General features: G+C 47.7%; 1 protein-coding gene across 2 annotated transcripts in view; it reads left to right on the top strand.

Moving 5' to 3' along the window:
• Nucleotides 1-18,044, top strand: part of cdon (cell adhesion associated, oncogene regulated) — a 30,143-nt gene that overhangs the window by 10,299 nt on the left and 1,800 nt on the right. For both annotated transcript variants that reach the window (XM_046389782.1, XM_046389783.1), the window contains exons 2-18: nucleotides 2,408-2,547; nucleotides 3,569-3,847; nucleotides 4,385-4,531; nucleotides 4,809-4,952; nucleotides 5,042-5,332; nucleotides 5,426-5,695; nucleotides 8,366-8,637; nucleotides 9,074-9,248; nucleotides 10,719-10,835; nucleotides 11,407-11,610; nucleotides 12,171-12,352; nucleotides 13,109-13,214; nucleotides 14,965-15,087; nucleotides 15,355-15,546; nucleotides 16,306-16,601; nucleotides 16,754-16,833; nucleotides 17,566-17,828. In XM_046389782.1, coding sequence (XP_046245738.1) covers nucleotides 2,475-2,547; nucleotides 3,569-3,847; nucleotides 4,385-4,531; nucleotides 4,809-4,952; nucleotides 5,042-5,332; nucleotides 5,426-5,695; nucleotides 8,366-8,637; nucleotides 9,074-9,248; nucleotides 10,719-10,835; nucleotides 11,407-11,610; nucleotides 12,171-12,352; nucleotides 13,109-13,214; nucleotides 14,965-15,087; nucleotides 15,355-15,546; nucleotides 16,306-16,601; nucleotides 16,754-16,833; nucleotides 17,566-17,828 — 3,214 coding nt within the window. In that variant the 5' untranslated portion in view covers nucleotides 2,408-2,474. The remainder of the gene's footprint in view (nucleotides 1-2,407; nucleotides 2,548-3,568; nucleotides 3,848-4,384; nucleotides 4,532-4,808; nucleotides 4,953-5,041; nucleotides 5,333-5,425; nucleotides 5,696-8,365; nucleotides 8,638-9,073; nucleotides 9,249-10,718; nucleotides 10,836-11,406; nucleotides 11,611-12,170; nucleotides 12,353-13,108; nucleotides 13,215-14,964; nucleotides 15,088-15,354; nucleotides 15,547-16,305; nucleotides 16,602-16,753; nucleotides 16,834-17,565; nucleotides 17,829-18,044) is intronic.

The raw sequence follows: 18,044 nt of genomic DNA, 5'->3' as shown, positions 1-18,044 counted from the left end.
TTTCCCAAACATACATGGGTCAACCCCCACACCCCCTCAAACCAAAAAAAAAAAAACAAAAACAGGAACTTTTCCACTTGAACTCGCTGACACCAACCTCATTTATTTTCATAAACTGTCCCTGTGTCTGTATATCGGCTTTCAGCTGCGCAGTCTGTTTTATATGCAGGATGTCTCTTCAATTTATAGGTGGTTGATCCTGCTTTGAGAATGGCCATGCATCTACAACATAAGTGCAAAAACAGAGAGTAACACAAGATCAGATTTGGGATAGGAGGAGGAAATCTGGAAAAGTCCCCCCCCCCCCCCCCCCCCCTTTAAGCAGGAGAGCAGAAGAGCGAGGGAGTGGACTGGCTGCAGATCAACACCGGACCAGAGGAGACGGCTCTCAGGCCGATCAGACTTCACTTAACCGGGACTTCCCCTTTGTCAAAAGGCCACTCCAGCTTTTGTCTGGGTGTCTGCTCAGGAGGAAGACTCGCCTTTCCACGCAGCCAATGCTGCCAGCATCAGGACGACGCTCTGTTATGAGGGATACAAGATATCCTCACGGTGTCTGTCTCCGCTGAGGCGGCTTCATGGTGGCGGATGTCAGAGTAAAGCCAAACAGATAAGAAGGAGGAATGATGCCCCCGTGTTTCCTTGTACCGCCAGATCGATAGGCCAGATAGGCAGCTGTGTGTGTGTTTATACAAGAGCACCCAGTCGGAGCTGTAGCGCCCGACTGCTACGCCCACTTGGAGGAAGTAACTGGTTAAAAAGGGAGAAACAAAGGTGGATACGGAGAGGGGAGTTACAGAATCCGCTCTGGTTTCTCGTCACTGTGTGCCAATGTGCCCGCACTTGGCTGTGCATTTTTATAGCGCTGTTGTTATTATTGTAATTATATATCATTATTCCGGCAGAGAGAGAAAGATAGTTTCCACTGATGACATGGGGGCAGTGTGCGGGGCCTGTTGCAACTCGTGGGATGGAGAAACGCTATCCGGCAAGATGTGGGTTTGATCTGCCTGAATGAGCTTGCACAGCCTTTAACTGGAGCCCGAGATGCAGAGCGTCAGCCGCATACGTTATGCAGTGCGTTCAGTCCCCAAATCAAAATGACAGATTGCGTCCAATGTTGTTGTGCATGTGGGTCAGAATCGAGCTGAAAAATGAGTTTTTAATGTTTCTTTTGAGCACGTTGGCTCTTGTTTTGTGTGGAATGTCTGGTAATGTGTGTAAAATCAGTCAAAATGTGTGTGTGTGAGGGAAATGGAGAGAGGTGGAGGTGACCTCTGGGGGCTGGTCCAGTGCCACCAGACACCCGCTGGCTCACCCTCTCTCTCTCTGACCTTTGACCTCAGGGTGAGAAGTGGGCGTGAGTTAGGAGCTGGGAGAGTTTATCATTTCCTGCCTCTTCTCTCCTCCTCCTATCAGGATGCCTTCTGAGAGAGGGAGATGAAGAGTGTGAGAGGAGGTCAAGGGAAAAAGCTCTCTCTCACTGGTTAGATTACAGAGGATCAAACATAACAGAAGTTTGGATAGTTGATTAATCGTTCATGTCATCAATGTTGGCTTATTGAGAGCAGGCAACACCCACACTGACCTGTTTGTTTGTTGAGCAGATGAAACAGTGTTTATTTTTTGGGAATGAGAGTTAGAAACCAGTTTGGCCTCATCGATCCCATCCAGATTTCATCCTTTTAATTTGACCCACCTCTCAGCCCCGGTCGGCCCTTCTGCTAACGTCTGCGAGCCACCGAAGCACCAGTGTGAATATCACAGCTGGACGGCCATTGTCCATCCGGCCTCAGGCTCAAACCCTGGTTACCAACCAGGAACCTAGGATCAAAGCTGGCCCGGATTACTTTCAGAAAAGCGGAGGAGGAGGTGCCGCAGTTGGAGGGGGTCGGGTTGAAAAGGATAGAGGAATGCTCCTAATTACGTGCCCTCCAGTGTGTCTGGGCCTGCACTTCAGGCTACAGTGAACCTATGAGGAAGCAACACAGTGTGACAAGAGAGTGATATTAAGAGTGAGGCGACAGTCTCTCCACAGCCACTCCATTAGCGGGAGATCTCAGCGGCCCAGTGGGAGAGAGACAGGGGGGGGGTCAAAGGGGCTGGACATTCCAGCCTCTGTGGAGACACTGAAGCGGGTGAGGAGAGGGGTCGGAGGAGAGGGTGAGACGTGGAGATCAAGGAGTGTGTAAAGAGGATGTGTCGTGAAGATTAGAAGGATTGTCGTGCGAGATTCATTTGGGAACTAATAGATTTTTATCCCTCTCAGCTCCACCTCTGAAGTCCTCCTTGAGCTCGTTTTGTCGTTTATTTCTCTTCTTGTCGCTCATGCGGATGCTGTCATGTTTCTGTGCAGAGCTCTGGTTTGATGTGTTTTTTTCCCCCGCCTTTCTTCTGTGTGTTGCAGGTTGGCTAAACGGAAGAGAGTCGCGTGCGCCGGGCAACACGGCTGCTGCCAGGGGTCAAAGGGCACCATGGACAGTGGCCTGAGGGTCCTCCTGTCCACTGTGCTGTGTCTCAGCCAGTCCCTGCTCATCAGCTGCTCATGTAAGTTGTTGTCCTACCCTCAGCCTGACGAGGTCGGACGTGGTGAGAAACCACTGTGTCACGTAAAAAAAAAAAAATAGTAAAGCCCTGCAGAAGATCATGTGCTCTACCTGCCCTGCATCAAACAGCAGGCGGATTAGCCGGTGAACAAAGTGCTAATTAAAGCAGCTAAAGAGGCAGATATTTTTTCTTTAAAGATGTTGAAGATCAAGATGGAGCAAAATGGAAAAAAACAAAACAAAAAAAAAACATGACACCAAATTAATCTGCTGGATCTTGAGTAAAATCCCCCCAAAAATATACTTTAAAGTCTAAAGTTTAAACTTTTAAGTATACTCTTTTTGGTCCGAAACACCTGGTGTTGGGGTAGGCCTGTCCTGCTGTGTACTAGAACGGTTTTGTGCCTCCTAACATCAGGCCAGATCAGGAAAAAGGATGAAGATGTCAGCGTTAGCCACAGGCATGTACTCGCCGTACACCCTTGATAAAGTATTTCTCACTTACCTCAAAGCCACGTAGACAGCTTTTATTCCAAACGTGAACACATGAAGAATTTGACTTGTTTTTCTCTGTGAACCCACACGCTGAAGACAGCAGGTGTCCACCATAAGCTCTGTGGTTTTGCTGTTGAGCTTCAGATGATTGTTGTTGCACCATGTGAAAAGGATCCCTATCAGTCATCTGTACTCCTCTGTAAAAATAGTCTCTGAAACTTCCATTTCACCAAAAAAGCTACACTTTTTATTAAGTTACTTCTAAGTCTTCCCTACATGTTTCATCAGTCTGGACAGACATGGAGGCTAGCTGCAGCTCGACTGGCTGGCAGAGGCATACAACCTCTACAGGGTCATTTTGGATTGTCCATGAGAAAAGTGTCTCTTGGTTTTCCAAGGGAACCACATCCATCATAGAACTATATTTGCATGAGAATGTGTGTTTTATAACTTTGTGTCAACGACCATCTATACTAAAAATCAAGTGATTTGGAACCTGTTTGTCTTTGCTCTTGTCTCCTCACCAGCTCAGTACCCGTCTTTCCGCTCTGAGCCTGCCTCCCTGCTTCAGAGTCGGGGCTCAGTCGCTCGTCTGCGCTGCTCAGTAAGCCCTCCTTCCGCTGTGGTTTCCTGGCGCTTCAGAGGCCTTCCCCTTGACCTGAACGCGCTGCCTGATGTGGAGCTCAAGGGCGACTCCCTCACCATCTCCTCCCTCCATAACGGCCATGTTGGCGTCTACCAGTGTGTGGCGCGTTTAGCCCACGGGCCGGCCGTCGCCAGCCGCCACGCGCGTGTGGCCGTAGCAGGTACGGATGCAGAGAATTACCCCTGTGTGTATACTTGTACTCACTTCAAAGCAGAGGGGTGAAGAAAGGGAGGAAGTTGCCTTGAGAAAGAGGAAGGCCATAGTGTGAGTGTTGAACACTTAGAAAGAATGCCTGTCCTCGACTGCCTGCTGCTGAGTGGAGGAGGGGAAGGAAGCAGTAGGAAGCGGTAGGAGTTTTTACTCGGGCAACCTTCCAGATCAAAATGTTCCCTGTATCCTTAATGAGCCTTGGGCTTTCCTGTGAAGTGTGTTGTGTTCCTGCTGGGATGCTGCTTGCTGTTGGACAGTACACAAAGCAGCTGACCCTGAACTCGAGTCCTATCAGCCATTGAATAGAATCAGTCACTTTAACAATAAACAAAGCCAGTGATCCAATACAAACAGCCCAACTCAAGTTCATCTCGAGCTCGGTTTGCCTTCGCTCTCGACCGCGCTGATCGACCGCACATATTAAACATCTGACGGTCTGCGCAGAAAGTGAGCTTAACTGAGTCTTCTTTTTCCTCTGTGGCTGCAGAAATATCAGAGTATGAAGAAGGCAGACGGCGGTCGTTATCGGCGCAGGAAGGCAGCACTGTCCTTATAGAGTGTCCTCTGCCGCACAGCGTCCCTCCAGCCCTCCCTAGACTAAGAGTACGAGGGGGCTGGATCGAAGTGTCAACAGGTTTGTTTCTAATAAATATGAAATTTCTTTTCCAGCGTTTTGAATAATACCTTTTGCTAGTAGTCTGTGATTGGACAAAAACAGATTTTTGGGTATTTTATCTTTTAAATGATTTTTCTGTTGTATTTCTGAAATGTTACTGTCACTCCATAAAATCACGTGTATCATAATTGAACGTTTCGTTCACTTACTCCCCCAGTTATTCACTTGCTCATTGTGTACTGCAGTGGAAGTTGTCTGTGCTCTTGCTGAAGCTGCTGATTCCTTCTCCTTTCAGATGATTATTTAGTTCTTCCATCTGGAAACCTGCAGATTGTCTCCGTTTCAGCCCAGCACCAGGGCATGTACAAGTGTGGTGCTTTCAACCCTGTTACCAGGGAAACCGTGATGCAGCCTCATGGTACTAAGCTGTCAGTGAAACGTAAGTCTGGTAGCATCTCGTTTACGGTTCAGATTTTGGTTTTATACGTCTGCTGTATCTTCTTCGTCTAATTTGGTTTCCTTCTTTAGACTCAGACTCCTCCCCACCTGTGCGGATGGTTTACCCCACCACCCCAACGACTGTTGCAGTGCAGCAGTCGCAGCCGCTGGTGTTGGAGTGTGCTGTGTCTGGTAGTCCTGCACCAACAGCCAAATGGCTAAAGAACGGTAAGGAGGTCAAACTGGGGCCTTCTCACCGGCGACAGCACAACAACCTGGCCTTTGCCGCGGTGACGAGGAGTGACGAAGGGAGTTACGCCTGTGCTGCTGAGACCGAGCAGGGCACTGTGGTCAGCGCTGACTATACTGTGAATGTTCTGGGTAAGAACAGGACAGGAAAGGGTGTCGGGGTGTTGTGGGGATACTTGCAGCAGGCCTCATGTTGATGTTGATCTTTGGGCCTCTCCTCCACAGAGCCTGCGTCTATCACGGAGGGCCTGAGCGATCAGCTCATCTCTCCGGGTTCCTCCACTCGTTTTACCTGCGTAGCAAAAGGAAACCCTTCCCCAAACGTCACCTGGCTGTTCAACGCCGAACCCATCACCCCATCGGATCGATTTCAGATCTCTGGATCCTCGCTTGTTATTAGAGACGTGACGCCGCAGGATGAGGGCATGTTTCAATGTCTGCTGGACAATGAGATCGGCTCAGCACAGTCGCACGGGATGCTCACGGTGGGATCAGGTGTGTATCCCTCATCTGGAGCTCAACACAGCAAGCATTAGTAATGAATAAAATGACATTTAATCCAGATTAAATTTGAACCCACTGAATGCCTCACACCCACTGACTACTTACAAAAAAGTGGGCAACAAATAATGAAACGAAACAGTAAGGGGTTATTTACAGTGTTTACAGTTAATCAGTTTTGAAAATCAGCCAAGTGCTTGATGAAGTGTGTGAAACGGTGCTCAGAAAGTGTTGATGATCAGTTAAGTTCTTCTGTTCCCCTTTAATTTCCCTTTCAGAACTCAAAACATTCCGAAACTGGATCCTCTGCTGCATTGCCACTGTGTACCACTCAGATCATGACTAACCTCACAACAGTTTGTGCTCTGGGGGGGTTTGCAGAGCTCAAGGGTTCACAGAGATGCCACACAATTGCAAATCAGTTGTTACAGAAAATCTTTAAAAGTGTTGGAAAGGGTTTAAGCAGGGGGGACCTCTGAGATCCTGCACATACAGTATCTGCAGGGAGTCCTCGCTCTTTGAGTGTGTGTGTGTGTGTGTTTTTCTGCTGGCCTGGTAGGAGAGGCTTAGCCAAGGCCGCCCTCCTCCTGAGCCTTGAACCGAGTTTGAGCGTGAGAGTGAGCTTTGTGCACGCCGTCGGGGATAAGCCCTCGCATGCTGGAATGTAAGGAGTAGCCGTGGAGGGTTATGACGAGGACCAGACCACCCAGCTGTCAACATCATACACAACTGCCTTTTATTTATTAACACATCACAACCCTCCCCCATCTCCCCCAAGCCTCCCCGCTTCTCCTTTCCAGCCGTTCTACGCCACGGACCCATTCCTCAGCTCGCCGCTCTCTCAGCAGAATGATTAATACGGCTACATATGGTACACAGGGAGTACAACTCAGCCAGGATGGGGCGAGTTCACTGCAGTGCGTTTGCTCCCCGCAGGAAGCAGAATGAGATTTAGTATATTTTCCTGCAGACCACGTTTCTACACAAGAGCAAAATATGATAAGATGATAGGCAGGATGTGCCCAGCAGAGGTAAACACTCTGAGGTCGGTCTGTGTTCACTTGTTTGTTACGTACCAGGCACCAGAGCTTATCGAACGCCCTTTGCATTCAAAGTAAGCAGTGTCACTGATGTGTGTACGCTGCTATTATAAATCATCTCAGAGAGACATCTGAAATATGTTTGGCTTTCCTGTTTGCTACCGTCACCATGACGACTCACTCTTTGATCTGCTAAGTAGGATGAACCACATGGGAGATGTGGTGTCCTTGTTCTGTCGTGCGATTGGCCGTTTTCTCCCCCGTTTCATTCCCATCGACGCCCACTGCGCTCCCCTGCTCCCAAACGACAAAACTAGCAGCTCCGCTACAAGTGCCGCGATGGCTACTTGATCAGTTGGAAAACGCTTTTGTGACGTCAGGGCTGTCAGTTAAGAGTATAACTGTCCAAACTGAGGTTCTCATCTCTGCTGTCTGTAATCCCACATGATTTACTATCACATCTACTCCCAGGTGTTCATCACTAATGGACTGACCTTCTTCTGGGAAGGACCTGGCAGTGAATCTCTCCAGGTGTAGCAGCACTTACTCAAGATATATCACTCCTCTCCAGCAGGATGGCGAGGATGCCGTGGCCTTAATTGCCTCCTCCTCCTGTATCAGTGGGATGGGGGAGGAGCCCCGGCTGTGGTTAAGCTATGAGTCAGAGCTGTGGAGGGCAGAGGGAGGGAACGAGCAGGAGAGAGTGTAGGACTGGATGTAGTGCTGGGGTCTGATTCTCTCTGGTATTTTAATGGTTGGCGTGTGGAATGTGTGGCAGCTGGCCGCAGTCCCAGGATCAGGTCTAGTGTTACCAGCTCCGGGCCTGTTTGTTTTACAAAGTGAGCCGCTGCCGCACACAAAACAGCCCAAAACCGGACCCAGGACCCTGCAGTGCGTCCCTGTGGCAAGACTCGCTGCTTTAACCTCCTTATTCACTTGTTTAGGTTTTAATATTCAATTAAGGAGCGCTTTGACCTCAGCTGTGTGGCTCCGAGTCGAGCGGCCCCTGCTCTTGTGGGTTGTGCTCAGCGTCCTCCAAACGTCCGTGAAAGAAAAAAAATTCCGCCCAGGCTTTGCCAAACTGATGTCAGCCATAATAAGACTCCCAGCGTGCATGATTTGTCCAGGTGGACTGCTCTGGCAAAGATTTAATGAAAAAAACAAACAAAGCATGATTATGTAGTGCTGCAGAGGTCCAGGTTCTTCTTGTTATTTTATGTAGATTAAAACGCTTGGTCCAAATGTAAAACTTTCCAGAGCTGCTTGTCCTCTGTGGACATGAAGCTAATGGCAGTGACTGACGATCTTTGTTGCCTGTGTGTTTTCACCAGTGACGGGTACTCGGCAGAACTGAGATCCTGGATCTTAACTGGGAAACTAAAAATTCACACTTTCATTTTATGTTTTCACTGATGCATACATTGTCTATGCAGAAAATACAGCGTGTTAATTAGAATAGCTTCTTTGTCTTGCACCACTCGTGTGTGATCGATTTCAAAACGCTCTTGTATCAGAAATCAGTCTGTGAAGATGTTTAAGTTTGGTTCACATGTAAAAGTTTGTACAAAAATGACTTTATTTTTATATATTTAGTTTTGAACTAACTGGCTTCTCTCCGTGACAGATCCTCTGGGCTCCACTGCTGGTGTGCTGCTGGACGCTTCACCGTCGCTCCACCCCATGCAGAGCGACGAGGGCCACGAGCGCTTCCTGACCGAAGACGACGGCGACGCCATAAACATGCCGGCTGACAGAGACAGCGACCGTCCTACTCCCGAGGCGCCGATCATCATCAGCCCGCCTCAGACCCACAAGCCCGATGTGTACGACCTGGAGTGGAGGGCGGGGCGCGATGGAGGGAGTCCAATCATCGCCTATTTTGTCAAGTACCGTAAGGTGAGGGGGGAAAATACACGCTGCCATGTTTTACCGCTTTTGTGCCAGTGCTTTTCCTAATCCAAAAGAGAATGGCCCAATGTAATGTGTTCATTAAGTAAAGAATGTAGGACCAGGACCAGAACTAACTGAAGGCTGGTCATTTTCCTGTGTTTGCCTCAGTAAAACATTCGCTCTGACAGTAAAAATACAGAAATTCTAGTTAAGACTTTGTTGGCAGCAGGTGTCACTTTTGCTGGAAATCATGACAAAAATCTCACATGGACTATTTCTGGGGCCTCTCCCTGTCGTTAGTTCTGCTCGGAAAGACACTGAACTGTGAAGGAATGTGGACAGACAGATGATTCTGCTTTACTCATTCTCCTTTCGTGTGTGTGTGTGTGTGTGTGTGCGCACGTGTGTTGCCGTCTCTCCTGCGGCTGTGTGTGGCTGTCAGGTCGATGAAATGGGAACAGTGGTGGGGAACTGGCATACGGTTCGTGTCCCCGGCAGCGAGAAGAGCCTGCGTCTGTCCGAGCTGGAGTCCTCCAGTCTCTATGAGGTGCTGATGGTGGCTCGGAGTTCAGCAGGCGAGGGCCAGCCAGCCATGCTCACCTTCCGCACCGGCAAGGGTCAGTCCAACCACAGGCTGTTTACGAAAACCACTCCAAACGCTTCTTAAGACCTTCAGTGCCTTCATGTCGTCGGCTGATTAATGTTTCTTGTCATATTCCTGGGAACAACTGACCACTGGAAGACACTACTTCACCACATTCTCCAACACAGCTACAATAGAAAGAAAAACATTTTCAGCTGCCAGAAACATCAGCAGTAAATGTCAGGTTTTGGTGTCAGCTCCTCTGAGTTAAAGAGCATCTGGTTGTTTCTAGACTTGAGATTCAACAGACATTCAGGAAGAAATACATCAGAGAAGAAGCAGAAACATGCATTTCTCCATTGAAAGCTTTCTCACAAAGAGCCAAAAAATAAAAGTGTAAGAAGTATGGTAGCTTTTTGCGGTGATATTTGTGTTTCTCCCTCCAGAGCAAACCCTTAAAATCACATTATGTTTGTGGTGTCTGGAAGAAACATTTTCAATCAAGCAAATTTCTGGCTCGAGCACCGAGTAAAATTAAATCAGTTCAGTTCATGTGGGATGAGAAAGATTAATAACTGAAGTAGAAATAGATAAGACAAACTGACGATAAATAAATACACCAAAACACAACATTATTACTGCTGGATGATTGAAAATGTATTCCACACTATCTGAGGGTAGATGATTCCTCTACTTCCAGTACGTTCTCCACGTTGGATCCCAAGTAGAGTCATGGCGATCAGTATCACAATCGTAGTGAGTGACTGTGAGCATGTTTTTTGCATTTATGAGACAAATAAAAATAAGAACAACCGCAGCTGTTCCAAAAACTAACAATAATGCTATACCACAGCATGGCTGACAAAATGTTCCCTGGTCAGAAATATGTCGAACACTGCCAGAACCCACACATGTGATTGCATCCCAAGGGTGGGTCTTTCACAAAATGGACTTGGACCAAAAAATCCCAACCAGTCTCTTATGTCCAGATGGAGCTTTGAATTCACCAGACCAACTCCACCACCCTGAGAAAATTTTCTCTTTTTTGTCTAAATTGAACTTGCTGTTCAGTTATATTTTCTGTACCATGTAGCTCAATGTAGCTCCCTACGCGTAGCTCTTTTCGAAATGTTGGTCACATTGCTCGAGCTGTGATTCTTGTGGAGAAAGTATAAAGAGAAAAGGAATCAAAGTCAAGATCCAAGTGCGAGTAAATAAACTACAAAGTTGTTTATCAGTTTAATGCAGTTATTGTGAGTATTCATGTGCCTCCTGAAAAAGTGTTAATATTGGGGACACATTCACACACTCACCCCAGCAACGACGGGTGGAAACCTGAAGCCCGCCCTGATAAAACCTGAACAGCTCCGGAAACCCGGAGGAAACGTTAGATTCCAGAGCCAACATCCGGAGCAGCTCCGTGTGCTTTAGCTGAAACTGATAGCCCTGATGACCTGTCGCTTCTTGTTTTTCTTATTGCTCGCTTTTCTTGTTCCTCTCTCAGAGAAGAGCACCACCTCCAACAAGAACCCATCGAAGCCTCCCGTCATCTTTGCTTCCCCGAAAGCTCCAGAGGACAAAACGCCCAACACGCACTTTGGTGTCGTCATACACGACCGAGGTAGGCGTACACGCCGTCGCCGACCGAGGATTGCGGTGTGGTCTCTGTCGTGTGGGTTCTCCTTGTCGGGTTCACGGCCGAATAGATCTCAGAGCTTGATGTTTAGATGTGGTCTGCTTTGTTTCATTCTGCCGTGAACCACAAACAGTGAAACGCTAGTCGACACCCTGTGGGATGACTCTCTGGGTGCTGGAAGCAGAAAGCTGTGAGATTGCACACGGCTTTAGGGTCAGACCTGAGTGTGTGTGTGTGTGTGTGTGTGTGTGCATGCTTTACTCGCATTACAGTCAGGCCTGCTTTGCTGAAACTCACATTGGTCTTTTCACTAACCCTCTTTTCTTTCTTTCTTACTCTCCTGCCCTCTCTAACTCTTTGGCTAAGAGCCCAGGCAGTAAGTACAAACTCCTCCACGGCACGCCGCCTCACTGTGATGTGTGTTCTTTTCTTTTTTTTTGCTTTCTCTGTGAACTCGTTCCTCCTTTTGCTTGACTTCGAGACGCAGTGACGATGCGGTCGCCAGTTCTCTCTGACTGTTAGCTCAAAGGTCGTCCCTTGTTTGTCTCCGTGCCAGTGCCCGAAGCCCCCGATCGTCCCACCATCTCCATGGCGACTGAAAGCTCCGTGTATGTCACCTGGATCCCGAGGGCCAATGGCGGCTCACCGATCACGGCTTTCCGTGTTGAGTACAGACGCGGCCGCAGCGCAGAGTGGGTTGTTGCTGCGGATAATATCTCCCCTCTCAAGCTGTCGGTGGAAGTTCGAAACCTGGAGCCTGGTGAGCTTTCGTATGACGGTTGCACACGAGAGTGAGCCATCCAGCCGCCTGATGTTTGACTCTTTTAGTTCAGTTATTAGTAGAAGCAGAGCAGGGATTCCTGCGTCTACTTCTCCTGTTTCCAAGGTGCAAGTGGCGAAGGGAAAAAGTCTCCACCCGTAGTATGAGAGTTGTTGGACTTGTTGACCTTTCCTGTTTAATTATTAGTGACAGACGGCTATCGGCCCAAGGTATTTAAGGCAGTGCAATCATTGTTTTGTGGCACGGTAATTAATCATTTTTGCAGCTTGGTTATGCTGTATTACAGTACTTGAAAAAAGTAGATAACTTATAGAATAAACCTCTAATGATAGAATCAAATTTGACAGGCTGTTTAATAAAGAAAAAAATGAGTCACAAAACAACACGGGTGTCTGATGCTCTTCAGCGCTTCTCTAAAATGAATCATTAGAAACAGACAGCTGAACTGGGTGTCACCATAGCTGGATATAATTTAGAGGTAAATGATCTTCGGTTACTGCTCAGTACCACTCTGCTTTAACGTTGTCCTTCTTTCTCAGGCTCCACCTACAGGTTTCGCGTCGTAGCCATGAACATGTACGGCGAGAGTCCTCACAGCATTTCCTCGAAGCCGTACCAGGTGCCACAAGCCAGCTCTCGTATCGCAGACCGCCCTGTGGTCGGGCCTCACATCTCATCCACGGACGCCATCAGTGACACACAGATCATGCTGCGCTGGACTGTGAGTGCACCACCGACACACGTACAACTTGATCCCTTGACTTTTTGCAGCCTGGACCTCATTGTCTAAGTTGTATTCACTGAGTCAGTTGCTGGTTCTGGGTTAAAAGGCAGCCTGGTCTGCTTTAGCCAGTGAAGAGTGGATAAAGAATCATGAGCAGAGGAAACAAACCTTAAGTGTCTCGGTGTTGCATTAACTTCCACTCTTATCTCCAAATTGGTTGGTGGAACACAGATGATCAGGATAAACTGTCTGTTTTAAACCCGTCTGAGAGCTCAGTTTTCTTGGCCTGTTGGACTTTGGCCTCTACACGACGTAGACGTCTGAAGTCCAGTCAGTGACAGTAACTTGGTTGTTTTACTGTCTTTTCCGGCTGCCTTTTTCACCTGTATTTGAGTTGCTGTTGGCTGTTTGGCAGCTTGAGACTCAATCAGCCCTTTAATTGGGCCGCTGTGCTGATTAGAGGCCGTGTCCCTCTACAGTTTGATTCTGCTCTCTTCAAAGCTGTTTCTCCTTCTCACAACAGTTTGGGCTGCAGATGGATGCAGATAGTTCCCCGCATTTACTTAACCTCAGACAGTCTCATTATTTCCTGAACTTCAGACAGACAGTGCAATCACAATCTTGCTGCCAGTACATCTGCTGATAACAAGCGCTGCCATTAGTTGCTGGAAAATTTCCTCTCTTTTAATAATAATTGCTCCCTCCTAAAAAGATTGCTGTAGCCTAACTAATCTTTTTTCCATCCCCATCCAGTATAGCCCCTCGAGCAACAACAACACTCCAATTCAAGGCTTCTACATTTACTACCGGCCCACTGACAGCGACAATGACAGCGACTACAAAAGGGACGTGGTCGAAGGTGAGTGGAAATGCAAATGCTGATGTTTGTGTTTCTGTGCCTCCACTGCAGATAGAGTGTGTAGGTGGAGCGGGTTGTTTGTCGACACCTCATCCTGTCCTGTGCATTAAGATACTCGAGCGTGGGGGTGTAGTGAAGAGGAGTGTTTCTGCTGCTTGATTTATGGAGAGTGCTGTCCCTGGGCAGCGGGGCTCTCTGAAATCTGTTTTTAATAAATGGTAGCCAGAGCTGAAACCTGAGCCTGGCCGGAGGAGAGGGGCTCAGCTTGCTGGGTGCAATGATGACAGTGGAGCCTTGTACAGGAAGGGAAGGAAGGAGGGACGTCCTTTTGCTCCGCCCAACTCTTTGACATCTAAACATCTAGTTTTCCACAAACTCCTCACTGTCATGGCTAAACGTCTGTGGGGCCGTGTACTCAATGCAACAGAATCTAATATCTTAACAACAGTAGCTGTGAGAGAACAGTTTGATTCTCTGTGCTGCGATCCCATAAGAAATGAGGTTCAGAGCAACCTGCTGCACATGCCTGCTGTTGTTGCTTTCCCCTCTGATGATCTTCTTGTATCTCAGTTAAACCTGCATATATGAAATCTGCCACTGAGCACAAACTGGCAAATCAAAAAGACATATTTTTCCTCTTATCTGCGGTGGTATTTATTCAGACGATTTTTCCGTGAGCCGCAGAGTTTTGGAGATTTCGCCTGTTGAGATGTCTGCCTTCTGTTGGATATAATGGCACTCAATGTCTCTTTCCCTCTGAGCAGTTTCACGCAGGAACTATTTTCCCTCTACCAAACCACAGCATGTGACCAAATGGATGGAAGCATGAACCTCCTTATGGGCAACGTAATGTAACGTTAGCTAAGTTAGTTCGCCTCTCATCCATGAGTAGATGCACTCTTCATTCTTCACGCCAAAGAAAATGGTTGCTACCTGAAACTGCTCCCAGTTTTTCAGGTCTGTAGCTGGATTTTATCATGATTTCTGGAAAGAGACATTACTGTTGAGTTTTTCAAATGTATTTTTTTGGTGCCATCTGGTCCATTTTATCCAAGAGAAGGCAGGCATCTCGACAGACAATATCTCCAAAATTTGGCAACTCACACCAAAACAATCAGCACTACAGGTAAGAGGAAAAATATATACTTTTGGTTCTGGGGCGAACTGTCCCTTCAAAGCTCTGCCTTAAATTACAGCACAGTGTAGATTGTTCAGCAGCTTTCTGTTTTGAAACTACCTTTGGACAGAGGCATCACATCTGCAGTGATTTATTATGCTACATATTGAACAAAACACAGCAAGAACAGCAGCTTGTTTCAGCCTCATTTGTTGGAAACGTAGCATTTCCATGTTGTAGATTGTCGTCTGATCTGTGATTTCGGATCGTGTACTAGTGTGATTGCGTGTGGTAGTGCAGCCGTGGTGTATGTGTGTGTGAATACTGGAGGCGAGCCAGGACAAACATGAAGCTGCCATATATGGAGGTCGTCTAGAGCAAAGCAACTGCCTGGGCCCTCGTGGGACTGACTAAGTAAGAGAGAAGGGTGTAGGGTGGGCTGAGGCAAAGAGAGAGCGGAGGGGGGTGGGGTGAAGAGAGCATGAAGCAACATGACCTTCGTGAAAGTGTGAGACATGAAGAGAAGGAGGAGAAGTGAGTTTGCACAGGGTTTGGAGCAATTTGAACAAACACCGGCTCCTAGAGGAAGTATTTTCTCACCTTTTGTCTCCTCCCTCTCTTTCGAACTGTCAGTTGTAAAACACTGGCACATGATTGGACACCTCCAGCCCGAGACCTCCTATGATATCAAGATGCAGTGCTTTAATGAAGGGGGAGAGAGCGAGTACAGTAACGTCATGATCTGCGAGACCCGAGGTAAGTAAGCACAAACCATACCACACAGAAGAAATGACTCACGAGTGAAGCAAACCTCTACTTTATCAGGAGTGCGGACATGTTTCTGCAGAGGCTGTCGCTTTAATAACGGATACGATCGCCTTAATTACACAACATAAATGTACTGAGTTTTATGAGGCCAACAACAATGGTTTGCATTTTATAGTTTGGTACTGTGTTATTTTTCTTTGTCGCTAGCAGGTAAAAAGCTCTTCCTCTTGTCCCCCCCCCCCCCCCCCGCTGCAGCACGTCAGCCGCCGGGGTCGCCCAGCCAGCACCCCATCACCCCACCTGGCCCCCACCCACAGGAGCCGCCCAGCCCACCTGGGGGACTGCTCTACCTGATTGTGGGCTGTGTTTTGGGAGTGATGGTGCTCATCCTGTTGGCTTTTATCGCCATGTGCCTGTGGAGGAATCGCCAGCAGAACAACATGCACAGTGAGTTTCTACACAAACTGAACCCGTATTTGCTGCATACACTTAAAAATTCATGTAGCGAATGTTGTTTTCACACAAAGTCTTGCTGTAGTTCATTTTTGCAAATTAATTTGCGGCAACAGCACATTCACAAGACTTAAATCCATTTTAGCTGTCTCATATTTAAAGGCAGTTGGCCTTAAGACAGCATATTCCACGAGTTCGTAGTGCATATATGGATCCCACAGTGCTTGCAAAGTTGTTTGCCTTTGTTGGATGGACTCTTTGCTAGACCTTTTGGATCTTTAAATAGTTGTGGTTTTGTAGCTTAAAGATTTGGGGGGTCAGGAAGCTGAGATTGAGTCACAGGTGCTAACTTTCTGTGTGATAATTCACTGCAGTTGCAGTTTTTATTCTTAATGCTGTTGGCAAAATGTTACCTGAATTCCAGAACTGATACCAAATAATTATTAGAAAATTAAAAAATTGGAAAATGATGATATGTAGTCGAGTCTAACGTGGCTAGTAAAGATCAAGTATTTAATACTTACTACTTAATTCTGTTTCTGTGAGTAATAATTAGATCAGTTGATCACCATTCATACTGAGCTATGGACAGATTTCCATCTGAAGAAGTATGAGGTTCAGTAACTACCTTAGTTGCTATTTTTTCTTGTTGTGATGAATTATTCCTTCAAACAGTTGAGCTCAGACACTGAAACTGGTTTCCACCTCTACCCAAACTTCTTCTCCATCATCTCCTCTGTCTCTGTGTTGTAGAGTTTGACCCTCCTGGCTACCTGTACCAGCCAACAGAGATGAACGGCCACGTTCTCGAGTACACCACGCTGCCTGGCTCCAGCCGCATCAATGGCAGCGTCCATGGGGGCTACGGGCACAGTGGCCCCATCTTACCCCAAGGGTGCCATCACCTCCATCACAAACTCCCCAATGGTTTGGCGCTGCTGAACGGCACCGGCAGCCTGTTCTCGCCCGGCCACCCACACGGCCACGATGGCACCCTGCCCCACAGCACCCGCGACTGCGAGCACTCGCACCCTCACCACCACCATAACGTGAGTGCCGCAGTCCACAAAGCACTCAAAAAAACGTCGTCTTATTCACATCCATGATATACAAAATAAAATCAGCAAGTGTGGTGTTTTACATGACCAGTTCCAGACTCCATTTGTTTTGGCTAAATGTGATGTTTGCATTGTGTTGTCAGGGTGGAGGCATGTACACAGCACTTCCCCAAACTGAGTCATCTGACTGTATGAGCTGTCAGAACCTCTGCAACAATAACAGGTAAGAGAACAAGTCTGAATAACCTAATTTAGCGTTGGGTTTATGGATATCTTTTACTTTATTGTGGAAGTCTGGAACAACGCGTTGTGAACCAATCAACCAACAACTTTTTAAAATATCTGCATGGTTTTGGTGAAAATTGGAAAAAAAATGGGAAAGATGATCCTTGTGAAATCGCAAAGACCACGCTCAGATTTCACAATATACAGCTGAAGTAAACGCACGCACACGCTTACACACACACACACACTCTCCCTCTTGCTAGTCCTGTTTATGTACTTAAGGGCCCCCGGCATCACAGTTTACCCCGAGTGCACCCATCCAGCAGACCTAATGAGCCCTGTGTTTATTTACCCTCGGCTGCTGGGAAAAGTGGGGGTGTGGTCACAATCCAATCATGTACTGATCGAGGGAAGCCGAGTTCAGGGAAATGCGTTAAAGCTCGCTGAGTGCACCTGTCTGCAATTGGGTGACTTCACCAGAGAGCAAAACCACAATGTGTCACGGCCATTTAGAGGCACTGAGACCGGACCTTTAATCTCCGGGTCAGCCGATGAAAAGGCTTTTTGCAGCTGTGTGAGAGCGCTCCCGTCGTGTTATGGACAGATATCTGCACAGAGGAAGGACCAGAGCAGTGGGTGAAGCAGTCGGGTGAGCCCTCCCCAGTGCACGGGCGTCATTTAAACGAGTGTGTCCCGCTTTTTCTTTCCACCTCCCTCTGTCTCGGAGCAGATGTTACAACAAGACCAATGGCACTTTCCCCAGCGGCACTCTGCCTCTAATGCATCGCGTGGCGCCGTGCCAGCAGGACGGGCTGGAGATGGTGCCTCTGGGCCAGGTTCCGTCGCAGTGCCACGGCCCCGACAGCCAGATGCACTCTGGTGACCAGGGGGCCGACGCGGGGAACCAGCCAGACGAGCACAAGGACTCCTCGCCCTCACAGCATTCCTGCTGTCTGGTCGGGAACAATGAAAACTGTCCAGCAGACAACACTGGTGAGACATATTATACTAAATGCCCACAGAATCTTTCCAAGTATTTTGTCCTTTCTCCCCCCTCCACCACTTTTTTTTCCTTGTTTCTCCTTCTGGTGTTTCCTTACTTCTTTGTTATATGGCCCCAGTAGATAATAGAAAAAATCTGCCTGCATCCTTCTACGTAACGTGAGTCAGTTGATGACATTTAAGTATCAACTGCAACTTCTCTCTGTC

This window comes from Scatophagus argus, chromosome 5 (assembly GCF_020382885.2).
Source record: "Scatophagus argus isolate fScaArg1 chromosome 5, fScaArg1.pri, whole genome shotgun sequence".
In the NCBI taxonomy this organism is placed as follows: domain Eukaryota; kingdom Metazoa; phylum Chordata; class Actinopteri; family Scatophagidae; genus Scatophagus; species Scatophagus argus.
The sequence above is the reverse complement of the archived record's forward strand: the minus strand, read 5'-3'. Positions and strand labels throughout refer to the sequence as shown.